Source organism: Curcuma longa, chromosome 11, assembly GCF_044706935.1.
Source record: "Curcuma longa cultivar G26 ecotype Majalengka, Jawa Barat chromosome 11, ITB_CL_G26_1.1, whole genome shotgun sequence".
Taxonomy (NCBI): domain Eukaryota; kingdom Viridiplantae; phylum Streptophyta; class Magnoliopsida; order Zingiberales; family Zingiberaceae; genus Curcuma; species Curcuma longa.
Window position 1 is genome coordinate 26511686 of NC_133871.1, and position 18368 is coordinate 26530053.

General features: G+C 43.7%; 3 protein-coding genes across 7 annotated transcripts; all 3 read left to right on the top strand.

Annotated features, from left to right (window-relative positions):
* Positions 1–931: 931 nt before the first annotated feature.
* LOC141837834 (receptor-like serine/threonine-protein kinase SD1-8) lies at positions 932–3643 on the top strand. Its single transcript, XM_074725206.1, has 7 exons — positions 932–1871; positions 1946–2062; positions 2148–2287; positions 2373–2583; positions 2669–2906; positions 2986–3139; positions 3214–3643. Exons 1-7 carry the CDS (start codon positions 1073–1075, stop codon positions 3520–3522), a joined length of 1968 nt encoding a protein of 655 aa, XP_074581307.1. The 5' UTR covers positions 932–1072; the 3' UTR covers positions 3523–3643.
* A 4884-nt stretch (positions 3644–8527) lies between these two features.
* On the top strand, positions 8528–11642 carry LOC141837833 (receptor-like serine/threonine-protein kinase SD1-8). 3 transcript variants are annotated; one of them, XM_074725205.1, is made up of 7 exons: positions 8769–8880; positions 8961–9993; positions 10075–10214; positions 10280–10490; positions 10572–10809; positions 10892–11042; positions 11120–11642. In XM_074725205.1, exons 2-7 carry the CDS (start codon positions 9060–9062, stop codon positions 11426–11428), a joined length of 1983 nt encoding a protein of 660 aa, XP_074581306.1. In that variant the 5' UTR covers positions 8769–8880; positions 8961–9059; the 3' UTR covers positions 11429–11642. The 3 variants fall into 3 exon arrangements, with proteins under 3 accessions (XP_074581303.1, XP_074581305.1, XP_074581306.1); XM_074725202.1 differs by having other exon boundaries at positions 8528–9993; XM_074725204.1 differs by lacking the exon at positions 10892–11042 and having other exon boundaries at positions 8528–9993; positions 11120–11289.
* Positions 11643–12892: 1250 nt separating this feature from the next.
* On the top strand, positions 12893–15619 carry LOC141838879 (vesicle-associated protein 4-1-like). Of its 3 annotated transcripts, none has more exons than XR_012602667.1 (7): positions 12893–13276; positions 13799–13869; positions 13947–14028; positions 14127–14245; positions 14859–14936; positions 15029–15455; positions 15556–15619. XR_012602667.1 is itself a non-coding variant. In XM_074726486.1 (7 exons), the coding sequence occupies exons 1-7, from the start codon at positions 12979–12981 to the stop codon at positions 15284–15286; spliced, it is 828 nt and encodes a 275-aa protein (XP_074582587.1). In that variant the 5' UTR covers positions 12893–12978; the 3' UTR covers positions 15287–15471. The 3 variants fall into 3 exon arrangements, 2 of the variants coding, with proteins under 2 accessions (XP_074582587.1, XP_074582586.1); XM_074726486.1 differs by lacking the exon at positions 15556–15619 and having other exon boundaries at positions 15029–15148; positions 15227–15471; XM_074726485.1 differs by lacking the exon at positions 15556–15619 and having other exon boundaries at positions 15029–15471.
* The last annotated feature ends 2749 nt before the right edge of the window (positions 15620–18368 follow it).

The following is an 18368-nucleotide window of genomic DNA, read 5'->3' on the forward strand; positions in this document are numbered from 1 at the left end:
TTTTATCATCTTTCCCTAGCAGATTTGCAAGTTTTTCAAAAAAAAAGAACTTATATTCATTTTCTTGTGATTTTCCGGTTCTAAAAATCTCATTTTCTTCTCAATTATTGAATTTCTGTTTTTTAAAATTCTCAAATTAGGTGTTATAGAAAATCAATTTTAGTCACTATGGTGCACCTGATAGGTGGTGTTGAATTTTGATTTATTCAATTTAATTAAATTAATAATTTTAAAATCAAAAAAATTATTTTTTAAAAAAATTAAAATTATAAAATAACTGAACTTTTAGTCACCTCTATAACTCTGACATTAAAAAAGAAACTAACAAATTTATTTATACGTATGGTTAAGATAATATATAAAAAATATTATCATAATAAATAAATATGATATGTGATTTTAGTCATTGTACAAATATAATTAATAAGTGTTCATTAGTTGAAATCAATTTTTAATTATTATTATTACTGTTATTTCTTCCTGTTCTTCCAATCCAGCAATTAATAACTTATCACCCAACTGGATGTTCTTAAATGCTTCTTCTTCTTCTTCTTCTTCGTCTTCTAAATCATTGGAATTGACCATGAAGCAGCCAACGATTGTCTGGTTCTTCTCTTTCCTCTTCTTCCTCGCTTCAATTTTCTTCTCTCCCTCCATTGCCAGCGACACCCTGACCGTCTCCACTCCTCTCCTCGACGCCAACAGAACGACCTTGATCTCCGACGGCGGCAGATTCGAGCTTGGATTCTTCAGCCCCGCCGGCTCCAGCAACCGCTACATAGGCATATGGTACCACAGCATCTCCGACAACCAAACCGTGGTATGGGTCGCCAACCGAAAGAGTCCGGTCACCGATCGCTCCGGCCGTCTCTCTCTAACCACCGACGGAGCACTCACGATCACCGACGGAAATTCAACCGTCGTTTGGTTCTCCAACTCCTCGACCGCTCTCGAGAACCCCGTGGCGAAACTCCTTAACACAGGAAACTTCATCGTCCGAGAGGTCAGCGCTGCAGATTCCGACGGCTCGTGGCAGAGCTTCGAGTTTCCCACCGACACGTACATCCCGGGCATGAGGCTGGGGTGGAATCTGACGAGCGGGCGCAGCTACAACATTACGGCGTGGACGAGCAAGAGCGATCCATCACCCAGCAACTACGCGATCGCCGTCGACCACCACGGCCAGCTGGTTATAATGGATGGCCAGAGACTGCACTGGCGCGGTGGCCCATGGAACGGCTTCCGGTTCAGCGGCGCCGAAGGGATGCAACGCGACATCGCCAACGGCATCGGCTTCCACTACGTCACCGGACCCAACTATGTCTTCTTCTCCCTCTACTTGATTGACCCCTCGGTCATCGACCGGCTCGTGATCAACACCTCCGGCACACTGCAGCACTTCATCTGGGTCCCCGACAGGCAGCTGTGGACGTTCGTGGGGATGGCGCCGCGTGACGAGTGCGACAGCGTGACCCGGTGCGGCCCCAACGGCGTCTGCCACCCCGACGGCTCGACGCTGTGCATGTGCCTGCAGGGGTTCGCCCGTCGGAACAACAGCGACGGGCTGGACGGCTGCGTCAGGACCACGGCGTTGGCCTGCGTCAACGGCACGGACGGGTTCGCGACGCAGAGCAGCGTGAAGCTGCCGGACACCTCGACGGCGTCGGTGGATTGGAGCGCGGTGAGCCTGGAGGAGTGCAAACTCCGGTGCCTGCGGAACTGCTCCTGCACCGGCTACGCGCAGGCCAACGTCAGCGGAAGCGGCAGCGGCTGCGTGCTCTGGTCGACCGATCTGACGGATATCAAATTCTACGAAGGCGGAACGGGGCAGGATCTCTTCGTCAGACTGGCAGCAGCCGACCTCATCACCAGTGAGTTCGATCGATCGATTACAGTTTGTTCGATCCCAATTTTTCCTCCAATGATCTCGCCGTTTCTTGCTCAGCCACGGGGAGAAAGCACGGCCATAGGAGTGCAACGGTCGCCATCATCGTGGCCCCTGCTCTGGCTATTTTCCTTCTGGTGTTCGTCGTTTATTGGCTTTACAAGAGGAAGAAGAAACGTACGTCGTCATGACTGATCTATGGCGACATCTAACTACTGCGCATTGAATTTAGCAGAATTAATGAAACAGTTGCGATTTGCAGACGGCAATTTCTCCGACGATGACTCAGAAGAGACGGATTTGGATCTACCACTCTTCGATCTAGACACCATTACAGAAGCCACCCAAAGCTTCTCGCTCAGCAACAAACTCGGACAGGGAGGCTACGGACCAGTGTACAAGGTATTCTTTTGACTATCCCAATCAAAATCACTGTTCTAATTATCCAAGCTGAGCTACAGTTGGAGATCCGAAATGGCGATGGCAGGGCAAGTTGAAGGACGGGCAAGAGATAGCTGTGAAGAGGCTCTCCGAGACGTCGAGCCAGGGTTCCAATGAGTTCAAGAACGAGGTAAGGGTGATTGCTAAGCTACAACATCGAAACCTCGTTCGACTTCTCGGATGTTGCGTTCAAGCGAGGGAAAGGATGTTGATCTACGAGTTCATGCCTAATGGAAGCTTGGATTCCCTTCTATTCGGTTAGTTCTTCAAGGTGAACACAGTTCAGTTGATCTCATTCCCCGAATTTAACTGGTTTTTTGCTTTGATTTCGATGGCAAGCAGATCCAACAAAGAGTGGGTCGTTGGATTGGAGAACACGATACAATATCATAGTTGGGATTGCACGAGGACTTTTGTATTTGCACCATGATTCTAGATTAAGAATCATTCATCGAGATCTCAAAGCTAGTAACGTTCTTCTCGATAAGGATATGAATCCTAAAATATCAGACTTTGGAATCGCAAGGATATTTGGAGGCGATGACACAGAAGCTAATACGATGAGAGTTGTTGGAACCTAGTGAGTTTTTAGTTTCACCTTAATCATTAATTACTTTAGTGTACGTGCAAATGATTGACATGATTTCGTATTAATACAGCGGATATATGTCACCTGAGTATGCTATGGATGGAATATTCTCGGTTAAATCTGACGTATTTAGTTTTGGCATATTGATACTTGAGATTATAAGCGGTAAAAAGAATAGAGGCGTTTATCATGACTCTTCGTTCCCGGTGAATCTTCTTGATCATGTAAGTAAAAGGAGTGCTCGGTTTTCTTTCTTTCACATTTATTCTTCTAATCCATTGTAATTGCCTGGTCTTAGGTTTGGAGTTTGTGGAAAGAAGGTAAAGCATTGAAGCTTGTGGATAAATCAATTGGAGATTCATTTCCGACAACGGAGGCATTGAGCTGCATAAAAATTGGTCTTTTATGTGTTCAAGAGCGACCGAATGACAGACCGACGATGAATACACTGTTGAAAATGCTGGACAGTGATATTTCTCTTTTGCCGGAGCCTACTGAGCCTGGATTTGTGAATTTAAGAGGTCCATTCGACACCGAATCCTCATCAACAAACAGATCGAACATCTCCAAGAATACTATTTCACATACATTGTTTGAAGGCCGTTAATGGATACTGCACACTGTTTCATGTAAAATCGAATGTATACTATTTCATGTAAGAATTAGAAAGAGTAACTGAAGCGGTTTGAATTCAGAATTTTAAAGTGTGTCGGGTGATTTCTAAATTTATTGTGATATCAATCGATTTATATATTTTGAACTGTCATAAATTCGAATCAATAGTCGTTACTAATGCATTAATTGAGTGCTATTGTACTTGATTATATATATTTTTTCAAATTGTCATAAAATTTGAATCAATAGTCGTTATTAATGTATTAATCGCGTACTATTGATACGGTGGTAGAAATCTCACTGCGATGATGCGGCGGTAGAGATCTATCTCACACTGAAGAGCGATGACATTGAAGTTTCCTTCTTGTGACATGACTTTCTCCTTGTGATGTGATTTATTTGGTGAGGAATAACAAGTGTCAAAGGACTTGTCGGGAGCCTCCGATGCCTAAGTTATTATGGAGCCTAGAAAAGAGTATAGAATGAAGAAATGATAAAGAACGGAGTAAAAATAGATGAGATAGGATGATGATACAAAACAGAATCCTCCCCTATATACGGATAGAACAGGTGCGAGGGATAACATCTCCTCAAGGGACGCAGCTCACCATCCAAGGGACGCACCCCTTTGCCATTGGCACCACGGTAACCGCTGCATCAAATTGCCATCACACAAAGACTCCTTGTATCCAAGGCTAGGGATTGCAACCCATTCGGACTCGGGGTGCTGGGGCGCTTGGCACTCGGGTGCCCAAGTCGGCACTCTGCAAGCAACAGTAAGCACTTGGGTGCTTGGACGGTCAGGAGGTCGGCTCAGGAGGTGCTCTGGTCGGTTGGAGATTGATGATATTTTCTTAGGCCAAGTCCTGGATATCTTGCATTGACCAAGTCCAGAAGCATGTCACATGACCGCTACGTTGATCGAGTCCTGCCACAAGTCCCTTGTCATCTCCACCGAATCACAAGCATCCCTTCAAGTCTAGTCGAAAGAAGATGTAGTCCGACTGATTAGACAATTGGCGCATCAGTCAACTCCGAGGTCCTTGACATTAGGGTTCATGTGGCGGAGATGCTAGGAGAGAAGGAGAAGAGCAAAAGGAACTGGTGGGTGGTGTCGGCGAGTTGACTTGGGATCATGTAGGCCTATCTTGCTGACCTCGAATGGGCTAGATAGCAACCGTATCATGAGGATCACTGACTGAGCTTCAGGTTGCTCCACTCGGCCACGATCCATGTCCGTAATTCGCCCTCAAGCAACTCAAGCTTGGATACTCAGGCTCGGGATCGGGAAGTTTGACATTTGTGACCCATTCGAGCTCGGGAAGTCGTTGGCGCCTATGAGCCACTTGGGCTCGGGATTGGGGACTTCGACGCCCTCAACCCACTTGAGTGCGGGATAAGATAGGTCTTTATTACTTTCTCTTCTGCAAACAGGATTTATGCAATGCACGATATAATGGAGGAATAGAACTTGAAAATGATAACTTTGCCCAATGCAGAAGAGATAACAAGCGGCGACATTGTTCTGGAAAAAAGCAATGTTGGAGGTGGCCTCATGCCAAACTGAGAAAAATTCAGAGCTACTTTGTTCTAGACAGAGGAATTTGCTAAAAAAAACTTAGTCCCTTTTTGAACTTTTCACAAGTTGAAAAGACATGGTGAGTCAACCGAATTGGAAAAGTCCTCCACTGTTGATAATAAATAGAAACATGACTTTGTTAGAAATGAGTTGATATATTAAACCTGGAGATGTCGACTCTGCCGGGCAGAGGAGATGAAATGCCTATAAACATCTTGACAGAGGACATGTCAATGGACGCCTCTGTCCCTGATATAGAAAAATACGACGGACACCTTTGTCAAGAGGGATGGATGCTTTTGTCCAAGACAAAGAGAATTGCTGAAGGATGCCTTTGTCTTTGAGATAAAGAAAATTGTTGAGGGACATCTTTATCTTTGACATAGGGAAATTTATAGAAGTACCTAAGAATTTCTAAATGCACTTCAAGGAGACAAATACTAAAATTTATCACTATGAATGAATAGAAGCAATACTACACAGATTAGTAAATTAAGAAGAAGTCCTGATTATTCAAAAATTGATCACCCCTAGCCGATCTCCATGACAACATTATATAGGTTACGAATTTTGTGAAACTATCATGATGAAAAAAATAATAACTTGCCCTTAGGTTGAAAATACGAGAAGAACATCGAAGTGGTTGCTATTGTTCTTTCCTTCAACCTTCACATCTTCGACCTCAATGTTTTTAGCTCGTTTTCTCATAGGAGGTGGCAAAATGATGCAGCAGCACAAATCTCACCACGATGACCCGACAGCAAAGATCTACCTCGCACCAAAGATCAATTGACATCGAAGCTTCCTCCTCATGATGTGGCCTTCTCCTTGTGACGTGATCGACTTTGCGAGGAATAACATGTGTCAAAAGGGCTTATGGGAGTTACCCCGACAAGGTCTTTCCAATGCCTAAGTCATTATGGAGCTCCGAAAAGAATATAATAAAAAGAAGAAATGATAAAGAACAGAGTAAAAGTATAATAGATGAGATAGGATGATGATACCAACTCGAAGTAAAAGCAAAATCCTCCCATACATACGAATAGAACATGTGTGAGTGATGGCATCTCCTCAAGAGACGCACCTCACCATCCAAGGGAGACACCCCTTTGCCACTGGTGCTATGGTAATTATCGCGTCAAACTGCCTACAGACAAAGATTTTCGTGTATCCGGGATAGGGATTGCCACCCATTCGACTCGTGGTGTTGGGGCGCTTGGCAAGCAACAATTAGCACTTGAGTGTTCGGATGGTCGGAAGGTCGGCTTTGCTGACGAGAGATCGGCTCGGCTTGATCGGTCATGATATTTGCTTTGGCCAAGTCTGGACATCTGTGTTGACCCAAGTCCGGAAGCATATCCCATGATCCCTTAATTGAGTCCAGCCACATGACCTCTATCGTCTCCACCGCATCAACTATAAATTTAAACGTGGCTCGACTTTGAAAGTTTGAATCTACACTATTTCATGAAAGGATTATGAAAGAGTGATGGAAGCGGTTTGAATTCAGAGTCTTTGGATGAAAAATTAAAGATTTAAGTTCATGTAATAGTCTTTTGAGAAGTATGAAATGAAAGAGCAGTGACAGTGATATGTGACCAACTAATTACTTTTTCGAATTTTCTCACTTTTTTATTAATGATAATCCCCACTGTTAAGTTTCTAACAAGCTGTTAAGTTCTTTTCCACACTTATTCAAACTCTTCACCTAATCTTGGGCAAAAATCAAAAATAAAAATATTTTCAATATAAAAAATATAATCAAATATTTTTTGACTTTCTAAAAGTTGGGAGCATCCTTTCAATGGTTCTAGATGATTAAGATTTTGTATTTTTGCCCTCTAATTCTTAATGCACGACAAGTATCTGATCTGGAGTCAGATCTGAATCAGACCTTACTCGGACCCGTAATCGGGTTAATAGATCAGTTATCAATTGACCCGATTACATGGGTGTAAATCGGAAACTCCACAGCATTGGCATCCTCCGCTCCAATTCCAACTCCGACCAAAGCCTTAATCATTCGCCTACTAGCGACGGTTGCCTGTCGTGGGAAACGACCTTACACAACGAGTCCACTATCCACTCGGAGCCAACAACGAAGGCTTCCTCCTCAAGGTGAGGCGAGCCGTGGAGGAGGATCCTTTCCTCCTTAAGGAAGTCTTCATGTCATTTAGAGAGTGTTCTAGTTAAACACCGCAGATGGTCAAGTTCGAAGATTTGACGTGTGCGACTTCCTAGCAAAGTTCGAAGGAGAAAATGATGACAACCTGAAATAAATTTCAGAAAGAAGTTAAACTGGTATCGGAGAGTCTCCGGCAAACCACTCCAACGCTCAAGTTAGCGTTCTTCCGAAGGAATAGAATATAGACAAATAGAAAGATGATGTCAAAAGAGTTTTCAAAGTCAAACCTGAAATAAAATTGCATATTAGACTTTTTATAGCTCGCTAAGGGCATCTCTACGTCGGACGAGATGACACAATTATAAAAATCCATAAGGGGATCAGATCCGACAATCATTTCCTTTTGATCTTATATGCTGAAAAAAGGTATCCGAGAGGATCAAATTTGACAACCTCGTAATCGTCTGATATTTTTGGACAATCGTATGTTTGTGAGAATATTCACATCCCTTCTTAATAGGTCCATAAGACAGTGGTTTACAAAAGATGTAAAAGTGGTCCCAAGATGGAGCCAACTGAGTTGGCGTGGTTGAGATGAGATGGTTGAAACGAGACAGCGGAAGGCCGAGATCAAGATAGCCGAGATGTTTAAATGCCGAAATGAGATCCAAAACTGAGCCCATATTGAAATAAAAGATGCAATCTGAACCGAAAACGACCGCTATCTCATGTTGATAAGATTATTTTTTTCTTATTTTATATTGACTCATCTTGCTAAGTTAATTTGAACTTTCATCTTCATTTCTTTTGACTCTTAATCTTTATTCTAGAGAATCACGTCATCTAACATTTGCATCAGAAAGAATGGAGGGTAAAGAGGATGTCCATCATTTGATGGATCACGACATCTCGCGTCGCTGCGATTGAGGCCAGATATAGCTCCCGAGGCATAGCTGAGTTGGTTATGACGCAGCAGATTTGTAGAAGAGGGCAAGGGTTCGAATCCTGACGAAGACAATATCCTCCTCCATCATGATCAACTGTAATTTCTCGATTTACCTTCTTATAGATGATTATAGAACCGACTCAGATTGTACGATTGAGGCCAGATGTATAATGGGAGGCTTCGTTGTCTTTAACAGCGCTTTTTGTATTGTACCAAGATACATATTCTTCTTCACCTGCGTTGACTATTGACTAGTCAAAGTCCTCCCAAATTCCATTTTTCTCCAGTGCGCTCGCACATGGTTCCATTGCCATCTGCAACTTTGTCTTTCTTTAATATGATCTCGGCCTGATCCATTCCAAGAGATTTATCTGGTCCGTTCGCGTTGGCGATGGCCTGATCGCCAGGTTTGGTGATTCCGCCATGGTCCGGAGATCCCTGCTCCTTCTCTGCCTCATCGCCGTCTGCTTCGCCGGCGACAATTTGACCCCTGACGAACCCCTCCTCGACGCCGCCAACGCCACCTTGATCTCCTCCGGCAACAAGTTTGAGTTGGGCTTCTTCAGCCCCGACTCCACCTCGCCCAACCGCTACGTCGGCATATGGTACTACAACATGGTTCCCCAAACCGTGGTTTGGGTCGCCAACCGCCGGACCCCGGTCGTCGGACGCTCCGGGAACCTCTCCGTGACCCCCGCCGGTATGCTAGTCGTCTCAGATGGCAACTCTACTATCTGGTCCTCCTCCGGCTCACCGGCCCTCGCTAACCCGGTCGCGCAGCTGCTCGATACTGGAAACTTCGTCGTCGGCGAGACCGGCAGCAGCAGCTCGCCGGCGTGGCAGAGCTTTGACTTTCCGACCGACACGCTTCTCCCGGGGATGCAAATCGGGGTGAACCTGACCAGCGGGCGCCGCGCCAACCTCACCGCGTGGCGAACGGCCGTTGACCCTTCGCCCGGCGACTTCGTCATGGGCATCGACTGGCGCGGCGTTCCGCAGATGGTTGTGTGGCGCGGCGCGCAGCTCTACTGGCGCGCGGGGCCGTCCAACGGCCTCTACCTCAGCGGCGCGCCGCAGATGTACACCGAGAACCTGGTAGACTACCAGTACACCATCGACGCCCGCGACTTCCTCCTCGGCTACACCCTCCACAACCCCTCCATCATCATCCGTATCACCCTCAACTACTCGGGCTTGAACCAGATCCAGACGTGGGTGGACGGGAGCCAGGCGTGGAACGTGCGCGGCTATGTGCCGCTGGATCCCTGCGACAACTACGGCCTCTGCGGCGCCAACGGCGTCTGCTACCCCAACAGGTCGCCCCTGTGCCAGTGCCTGCCGGGATTCCACCCGGAGAACACACAGAACTGGGATCTCCTCAGGGATTGGTCGGACGGCTGCCTGAGGAACACAGGGTTGGACTGCGCGAACGGCACCGATGGGTTCTTCAAGCAGAGCGGAGTCAAGCTGCCGGACACGTCGACGGCGGAGCTGTACGAGAGCATGAGTCTGGACGAGTGCGAGACGCGGTGCTTGAGCAGCTGCTCCTGCGCGGCCTACGCGAGCGCCAACATCAGCAGCGGAAGAGGGTGCATCGTTTGGACTGCGCCGCCGACGGATATCAAGTGCTTCTCCGACAACGGGACAGGGCAGGATCTCTACATCCGTCTGGCGGCCGCCGACATGATTGCCATCTCAGATTCAAGCAAATCTAACGGAGGTCGTCGAGCCATGATTATCTCCGTCTCTTGCGCGGGGATCTTCCTCGCGGCGCTCGTTGCTTCCGTTTTGCTAATACGGAAGATGAGAAGAAGTACTCACTCCCACTTCATCAGACCTCTTTTACTACTCCACCATCATCAGCCATAATAACAAGGTGCGTTTCTGTTAACAGAGCATTCCATTCCTGAAGACGAAGGAGGAGGAGAAGACCTAGACCTACCTCTGTTCGATCTAAGCTCGATCGAAGATGCCACCGGCAACTTCTCCATTGCCAACAAGCTCGGAGAAGGAGGATTTGGGCCAGTCTACAGAGTATGCACACTGTACCTCGAGCTCGGAGAAGATGACTCGACGCTGAACGTGTTCATTGATTGCAGGGTAGTTTACGCGAAGGACAAGAGATAGCCGTGAAGAGGCTTTCCAAAACCTCAGCGCAGGGAGCGGATGAGTTCAAGAACGAGGTCATGCTGATCGCGAAGCTGCAGCACCGGAATCTCGTTAGGCTTCTCGGTTGCTGCATTCAAGGGGGAGAAAGGATCTTGATCTATGAATACATGCCCAATAGAAGCTTAGACACCTTCTTGTTTGGTCAGTGCTGCTGCCCTCCTCCATCACTCGATACATACTTGTTCCATCATAATGAAGGTTAAACTTTTGGTAATTGAGCAGATATCGATAAGCAGGCGCCGGTCGATTGGCAAACGCGATACAATATCATAGTCGGAATTGCTCGAGGACTTCTCTACCTCCATCACGATTCGAGATACAGGATCATCCATAGGGATTTGAAATTGAGCAACATCCTCCTCGACAAAGATATGACTCCGAAGATTTCAGACTTTGGAATGGCGAGGATCTTCGGAGGCGATGAAATGATGGGAAACACCACTAAAGTGGTGGGAACATAGTGAGTATTCATTCTCTTGAAGACATTACACAATTGTTTGCATATGTTCTAACCATCTTCTTTCTTTCGTTCGTTCGTTTAGTGGATATATGTCGCCTGAATACGCGATGGATGGAATATTCTCGATAAAATCAGATGTATTTAGTTTCGGTGTGATCGTGCTCGAGATAGTGAGCGGTAGAAAGAATCGAGGAATTTATAATTATATGCACCATAAAAATCTTATTGGATATGTAAGTTAATCTAAAGAAATGATTCTCTTTTTGAAATATAATGTTGTCACATCTCAAATATCGTTATGTTGTTGCAGTTGTGGAGCCTATGGAAGGAGGATAAAGCATTAGAACTAGTGGATGATTCAATGGCTCAATCGTTCCCTATCAATGAAGTTTTAGCATGTATAAAGGTCGGCCTCTTATGCGTTCAAGAGCGGCCTGGAGATAGACCAACCATGTCGTCGGTGCTACTGATGTTAAGCAGCGACGCTTCGATGCTACCGGAGCCAAAGCCACCGGGTTTCGTAGTGACAAAGGAACCATCTGAAACGGATACGTCGACAAGCAAGGGTGACTCGCTGTCCAGGAACCATGTCTCGATCACAGTCCTAGATGGTCGATAGCGCAAAGAGTAATAAAGGTGTAGGTCGATCGTTCCTGGAATCATGTTGGATATCCCGAAAGGATTTTGATAGAACTGAATTAGTAGAGGAACATTCAGCAAACTGTTTGACAAAATGAGAAGATGTTCTGAGTTGTAGTAATTCTGTACAAATGTTACACATTGTATTTTGACATTTTTTACATTGTCTATATCAACAATCTGCTTGACTTGAAGTTTTTTGCCCACAAGATGTAGTGTTGATTTCATTTGCGGGGTTGATAGTCGTGGAATGCTCTTTGTTATAAGTTGATATATCTTAATCAAAAAAGTGAAGGTTTAACTCAGGTGAAGATAACACAAAAGATGAGCTCTAGTGGCTCTGTGCCCAATTGGTTTCATGCCCTACTAACTCTGTGCCCGATTGATTCCGTAGTCGATTGGCTCCGTGCTCTACTAACTACGTACCCTATTGACTCTGCGCCCTATTGACTCTGTACCCAACTGACTTCGTGCCTCTACTGACTTTGTGCTCGACTGACTCCACACTTGATTGATTTCGTGCTCGACTGATTCCATTTTTGATTGGCTCCGTGCCTGATTAGCTTTGTGCCCTACTGACTCTACCCCGACTGATTTTGTGCCCTATCGACTTCATGATTTCCTTGAGGGAAGTTGACTCCCCGTCGGTGCAATCTCATCGAGTCTACACTTCTGCCCAAGTAACTCCGCTCCATCAGTACTACTTCCCTCACTCATCTCGGTTGATAGCTGCCTAAGCAATACGTGGAATGACAAAGTACTCAACGGTAAATAACCTACCACATTAATACAACGTAGTTGGTTACTACACTAAGCATGGGTGATGAACCCCTCTTCTACCATGATAGGATATTTTTCTTATTTTTGATGGATATCTCCTCTGACAATTCTTTAAAAGAATCTTGCTTTCCATGAGCTCAGGTACACGCGCACTTTCACCTACTCGTCTCACTTTCCATATTTCATCCCCTGGTCCTCTTCTCCATCTCCGATCGACGACAGATTGACTTGGACATCAGAGTGACTAAGTCAGAACATCCCTTCACTTTCATTTTAACCCTCCTTCTTCTCTTTGAAGCTTTACAGGAGCACCGTTTTCTCCCCACAGCTTGTGGGTTCCACACGACTCCATCAACATAGAAGTCAGATGTCCGATGATTCATCCAGAGATGATTCCAAACGGGAACACTCTCCCTAAGACTTCTGCCAAATCATCTCATCTCGTGCTTCTTTGACTTGCAAATAAGAAAATGTCTATTGAAATATTTTTTTAATAAATAAATAAATACCGATTGAGTTAAATAAGTATTTATTTTTATTTAAAAAATGATAAATTCTATTTAGAAGAAAATTTTTATAAATACAAATAAGTATTTATTTTTATTTAAGAATATATATAAAGTGTGTAAGCGGACCTGAAGTTGATCCCTCCGCTGCAGTTGAATCTTCTTTCCGTTGGCCTCAAGTCCGCCTTCTCTTCCTTTTGGCTTTCCTTTCTTCTCAGTTATTCAGATCGGATAGCCGCCAGCAATGGCGCTAGCTGACGAGAGGGCCGAGCCGTCGGACGGCGGCAAGGTTTGGAAGCTCTGCCGGATTCCATTCTGGCAGGCAGGCGCCTCCTCCTCGTCTTCCGCGGCGGCGGTGAGTCACCGCCACATCAGCCATGGCCCCGACGCGCGGGCGGCGGAGAGATACGACACGCAGTACCCGACGACCTCCCTCGGCGGGGGCGGGGGTGGGAGAGGATCGGTCTCGTCGGTGGCCAAGTCGCTGCTGCCCGTCCGGCGCCGCCTCCGTCTCGATCCCTCGAGAAAGCTCTACTTCCCTTGTGAGTTTCATTCGCCTTATTTCCTTTTTGTCGCAGGCGAATTACGGATTTTGTTAGCACTCCTGTGAATTTGAACTTTGGCTTAAACTGAATACTTAGTGTTAAATGAGGAAAGTTTTGATCTTCTCTTGTTGACTTAATGATCGATCTACTTAAAATCTACATTTTACGTCGAATCTATAGAACAAGAAGTGGTGAATTAACTATTTTCTTTTTCTTCCTGTGCTGTTTATGTGATCTTTAAGGGGGAAATTTAATGATTTTACGAGGATCAAAGCTTCTGTGCTTGCTCAACTAATTAGTTAGATTTGTGCGGCCTAATTACCTGTTATAATTGTCGTTTATCAGTGTTCATCAGAACAGTGTGATGCGTACTTTCCTTTTTGAGTATAAGTTCACTCATTCTCGTTTGTTTTGTGTTTCATCTGATCTTTATCATAAATTGGAAGTTTGGAATGTATAACTTCTTGGTTGGTATGGTTACTCATCTTTGCTCACTGCATATGTTCTTTTATGTTGAAGATGAACCCGGGAAGCAAGTCAAGAGTGCAATCAGGATTAAAAATACAAGCAAATCACACGTTGCATTTAAGGTTCGTCCAGCACTTGCGATCTTTTTGCTTCAATCTGTTTTGAAGGAGGTATTGCTGATATCAATTTCTGATATTAGTTTCAAACCACCTCACCAAAGAGCTGTTTCATGCGCCCCCCTGGAGCAATACTTTCTCCTGGCGAAAGTCTTGTTGCAACTGGTACATTCCTTCATATTTCAGCTTATTCTTTTCTTTTTATTGCTGTCTCTTATATGGATGTGACCATGTTGGTCTCATTGCAAGCTTCAATTTTGCAGTTTTCAAGTTCGTGGAGCATCCGGAGAACAATGTGAAAGCACTAGATCAGAAAACCAAGGTTAAGTTTAAGATTGTAAGTTTGAAGGTTAAAGAGCAAATGGAGTATGTGCCTGAATTGGTGAGATCTTGTAAACCAAACCTTTTATTGACCTTAATTTTGATGCAAAACTAAACTTGCAGTCGCATATCATGATCTCATATTGGCATTTAATAAAACCTTTCCATGGGGAAGATTGTGACATGTTATATTTTGGGTAAATTTGTTGCTACATATAAACCATATGTATATGTTATTGAGTTTGGTACAAATCATAATATGCTACATGAGATAGGACAATACTAGCAACTTCCTGAAATTGAACGATAGGTTTCAGATAGTATTCAGCATCTCATGTTGTTATCCAAGATTAAAGGGATACCTGCAGTCTCCTAAATCTGAATGCTTAAAAAACTGTCCATGTTCCACTATTATTCCACTACCATTAGAAGACATGCAATGTGCATTGAAGGTTTTAGCCGTTTAGGTGGCACATAGATAGCCCATTAAAATGCTACCATATAGTAGAAAAATTGTTGTGCTGTACTTTCATATGTTGGACACTATTAACAGACTGTTTTCCTTTCCTTATATTCTTGTTAGTTTTTTCTTCAAAAGTTTTCTACATCCCTGCTTGATTGCATATTGGACTGGAAGTTACATTCTAAGGCATGATCATATACATGTCCAACAGTTCGATGAGCAGAAAGATCAGGTCTATGTGGAGCAAATCCTAAGGGTTGTATTCTTGAATGCTGAGCGTCCAAGCACTGTAAGTCAATTAAGTTTAATTTTGTTACACAAATCACCTCCTTTCTTGAAACATGCTGCATAACTTGGCTAATATGTTGGAACATGTTGAAGCAATTGGATAAATTGAAACGACTTCTAGCTGAGGCTGATGCTGCAGTTGAGGCTCGAAAGAAACTGCCCGAAGATACTGGCCCAAAAATTATTGGCGAAGGGCTTGTTATTGATGAATGGGTAAATTATATCCCAATCAAAAACAACATTAACATTATTGGTTTAATTATGTACGTAATTATTTTTCTTTTTTATCAGAAAGAGCGCAGGGAAAGGTATCTGGTTCGGCAACAAATTGAATTGGTTGATTCCATATAGCACGATATTTTGGTCATCCACATCCATACAGTAGTCAATGAAGGCTGTAAAAACATTTACTTTGCTCCAACTCGACTTCCCAGCCTGTCTGAGAGTAGATGCTTGTGATTGCTGTACTTAAATAAGGTTCTTCCTGCTTGTAGTTAGATTCTGCTGATGAAATAAACAAGTAAAATTTCGGCTTTACTTTAATGTATAATTGCTTCAGAAATTCTAGCAAGTGCTTCATGAATATCAACAGTGAGTTGGTTACACTTGCAAATATGCAGGTGTCGAAGTGACAGAAATCTACAAAGTGGGTTACAATTGCAGCTTCTTGTTGTTTCGTGTTATAGTAATGTGGAGAATTGTGCCTTATGGCAAATCTAAACATGGATTAGCCCGTCAGACCTTAGAAAATACATTAATTAATTGATCTATTCTGTGCCAGATTGAACAAAACTGAAGCCGGTCGCCAGGCGTTTTAACCAAAGCGTCTCGTTTAGTTTTGTTGCCTCACAATTCATATAAATTGAGGGATCTACATGCCATTGCAGGTCAACAAGAGTCTTTTGAGGTGAAGAAGAAGAAGAAGAGAAGAGAGTTAGACTCCATGGCAAGCAATAGATCTTCTTCATTTTACTTCTTGTTCCTAGTCCTAGCTCTCTTTCTCACTGTCTCCTCGGCCGAGGGACGTCTGTGTAAGCTTCAACTGCCACTGAGCTAAGATGATCAAAAACTAAATTTACTTTGATACTAATCTTCCCTTGAAAATCTCTTGTCAAACTAACATCTTTTTCTTAGCTTTAGCTTTCACCATCTGGAGGCCAGTGTCTGCACCTCCAGCTCCGAGGTGCAACAATGTCTATGGAACAAAGCAAGGTGACACATGCTTTGCAGTGGCTCAGGTGTTCAACTTGACACCTGCTCAATTCAGTGCGATCAACCCTAACCTTGATTGCGACAAGGTTTTCGTAGGCCAGTGGCTTTGCATCGAGGGGACTACTGCTTGATGACCTTAGGTCATGTATCTGCTTTAACAAGATCGATCCGTCACAGTTTATATCTTCAATATGAACGAACTGAATTAAGAGTTAATTTCACTTCTTTTGTATTGGGCTTACCATTGTTATTGCTGAATGTTGCAGGCATAATGCACGTGCCCTCTCGTATTTATTTGTTTATTTATTTATTTATTACATTCTTTTCCAACAGCACTTAGAAGTAGACCTGACCACGGTTCAGAATCGACGGTTTGGAATCATCGGTTCGATGGTTCATGGCAGGTCGATCCTTAACCTTAACCGTCCAAGACGGTTACGGTTTACGGTTCGGAACCACCGGTTCATGGTTCGCGACTGTTCGAGATTATTATATTAAAAATTTTAAAATTTATTTTAAAAAGTACACTTCGGGGAATTTATCATCCCAGTCAACTGATTTAGTCAAATCAAGAAAACGGCTATTGAATTGTTGAAATCACACCTGATTTTTTGTCAGAATTCAAAATCCAGTCGACTGACTTTTCTCATCAATCGACTGGAATTAAATCCAGTCGACTGATGAGGCGTATCCAGTCAACTGGAGTTAAATTTTTAAACCGGCGATTCAATCCATCGGTTAACTGGTGGGCCGTCAGTTTCACATCTATTGAACCGGAACCGACTAACCGTGTCAACGGGCCACCCGGCCCATTGACCGGGGCCGGGTCCGGGTTGAACCCGACCCGTGGTCGGGTCTACCTAGAAGCCTTTAGAAAAACAAGTCCATTCACAACTCGCTTGCAATTTTACACGACGAATTCACAGTTCAAGTGAGAAACGTTTTCAATCTGGCGTCTTCCCTGACGGTGTCGGTGACACATGAAAATCGATTATAATTTAATGCATGTCTTTTCTTTCCCAGAATCTCGTCAATTTCGTTTATCATGCTTCCTGTGACACACGATTATTTTCCCTCCACATGCAGAAAAAACGCGGGAAAAAATGATTTGGGAAAAAAAAAACCTTTCGCTCTTTTACAACTGTTTTGGTGGGTCCCGGACCGTTAACTGCCATTCAAACGCAACACCTTCCGCGAAACCAGGAAGAAGAAGAAGATGAAGAAAATAAAAACATGGAAAAAAAAGAGAAATGGTTGGCAGTCAATCTTGGCGTCTGCCATGGAAATAGAATCTTGTTGTTGTCTTAGTCCTCCTTTTAATTTGTTATAAAAAGTCTGAATTTCATATTGAAGAGAGGAAAGATTTATAATTTATTTCATATTCGTCTCTTAATCGTTTTTTATTTTTATATCTTTTGTATTAAAAAATAAAGAGGAATGGTCGCCTCTGTCGCCCTTTTGGTTCCATCCTTGATTGTAATAGAGGATTGAGTCTTGGGGTAAATTTCCTTCGAAAGAATCTACTAAAGCTTTCTTTAGAATAATTCCTACTTCCGTGAAAAGTATGAGAAATATTATTTTATGCTCCTCTCCTCACTCATTTCTATAGAGCTATGAAAAAAAGACCAAAAACCTCAAAATGCATCTCATTTCATTCCACTTAGATACAAACTAAAACTATAAATCTCAGTCAGTTTCATGGACTCAATCCCTGGGGTACTCGGCCCTCACGGAAGTTTCCCATGACCACCAAGGTAAATCGGGAAGCACGGAAGTGGGACGGAAGACTGACCACTAGGGTAAATCGGGAAGCACGGAAGTTTCCCACTGACCACCAGGGTAAATCGGGAAGCGCATACGGCGGACAATCCAGATGCCCAACATCCTTTGATTGCGTTTCCCATTTGGAGGAAAATTCCTGCAAATACGCCGTAGTTGGGGATCGAACTTAGTTACAACCCGGATGTCCTACCGTTGCACCATTGCCCCGGGACCTCAATTTTAGATTAAGATTCTAATAGAGTCGTCAATTTGAATTAGATGATTCACCTGATTAAACAATTTAAATCAATTAGATTGAAATTTTATTAACACATTTTAAGATGAACTGACTCATCTAGATCCGCGACTCACATAGATTTATTCATGGTCGATTTGGATTGATTTACATATTAAAAAAATTATTTTTTTAAATTTAAAATTAAAATAAAAAATTTAATGG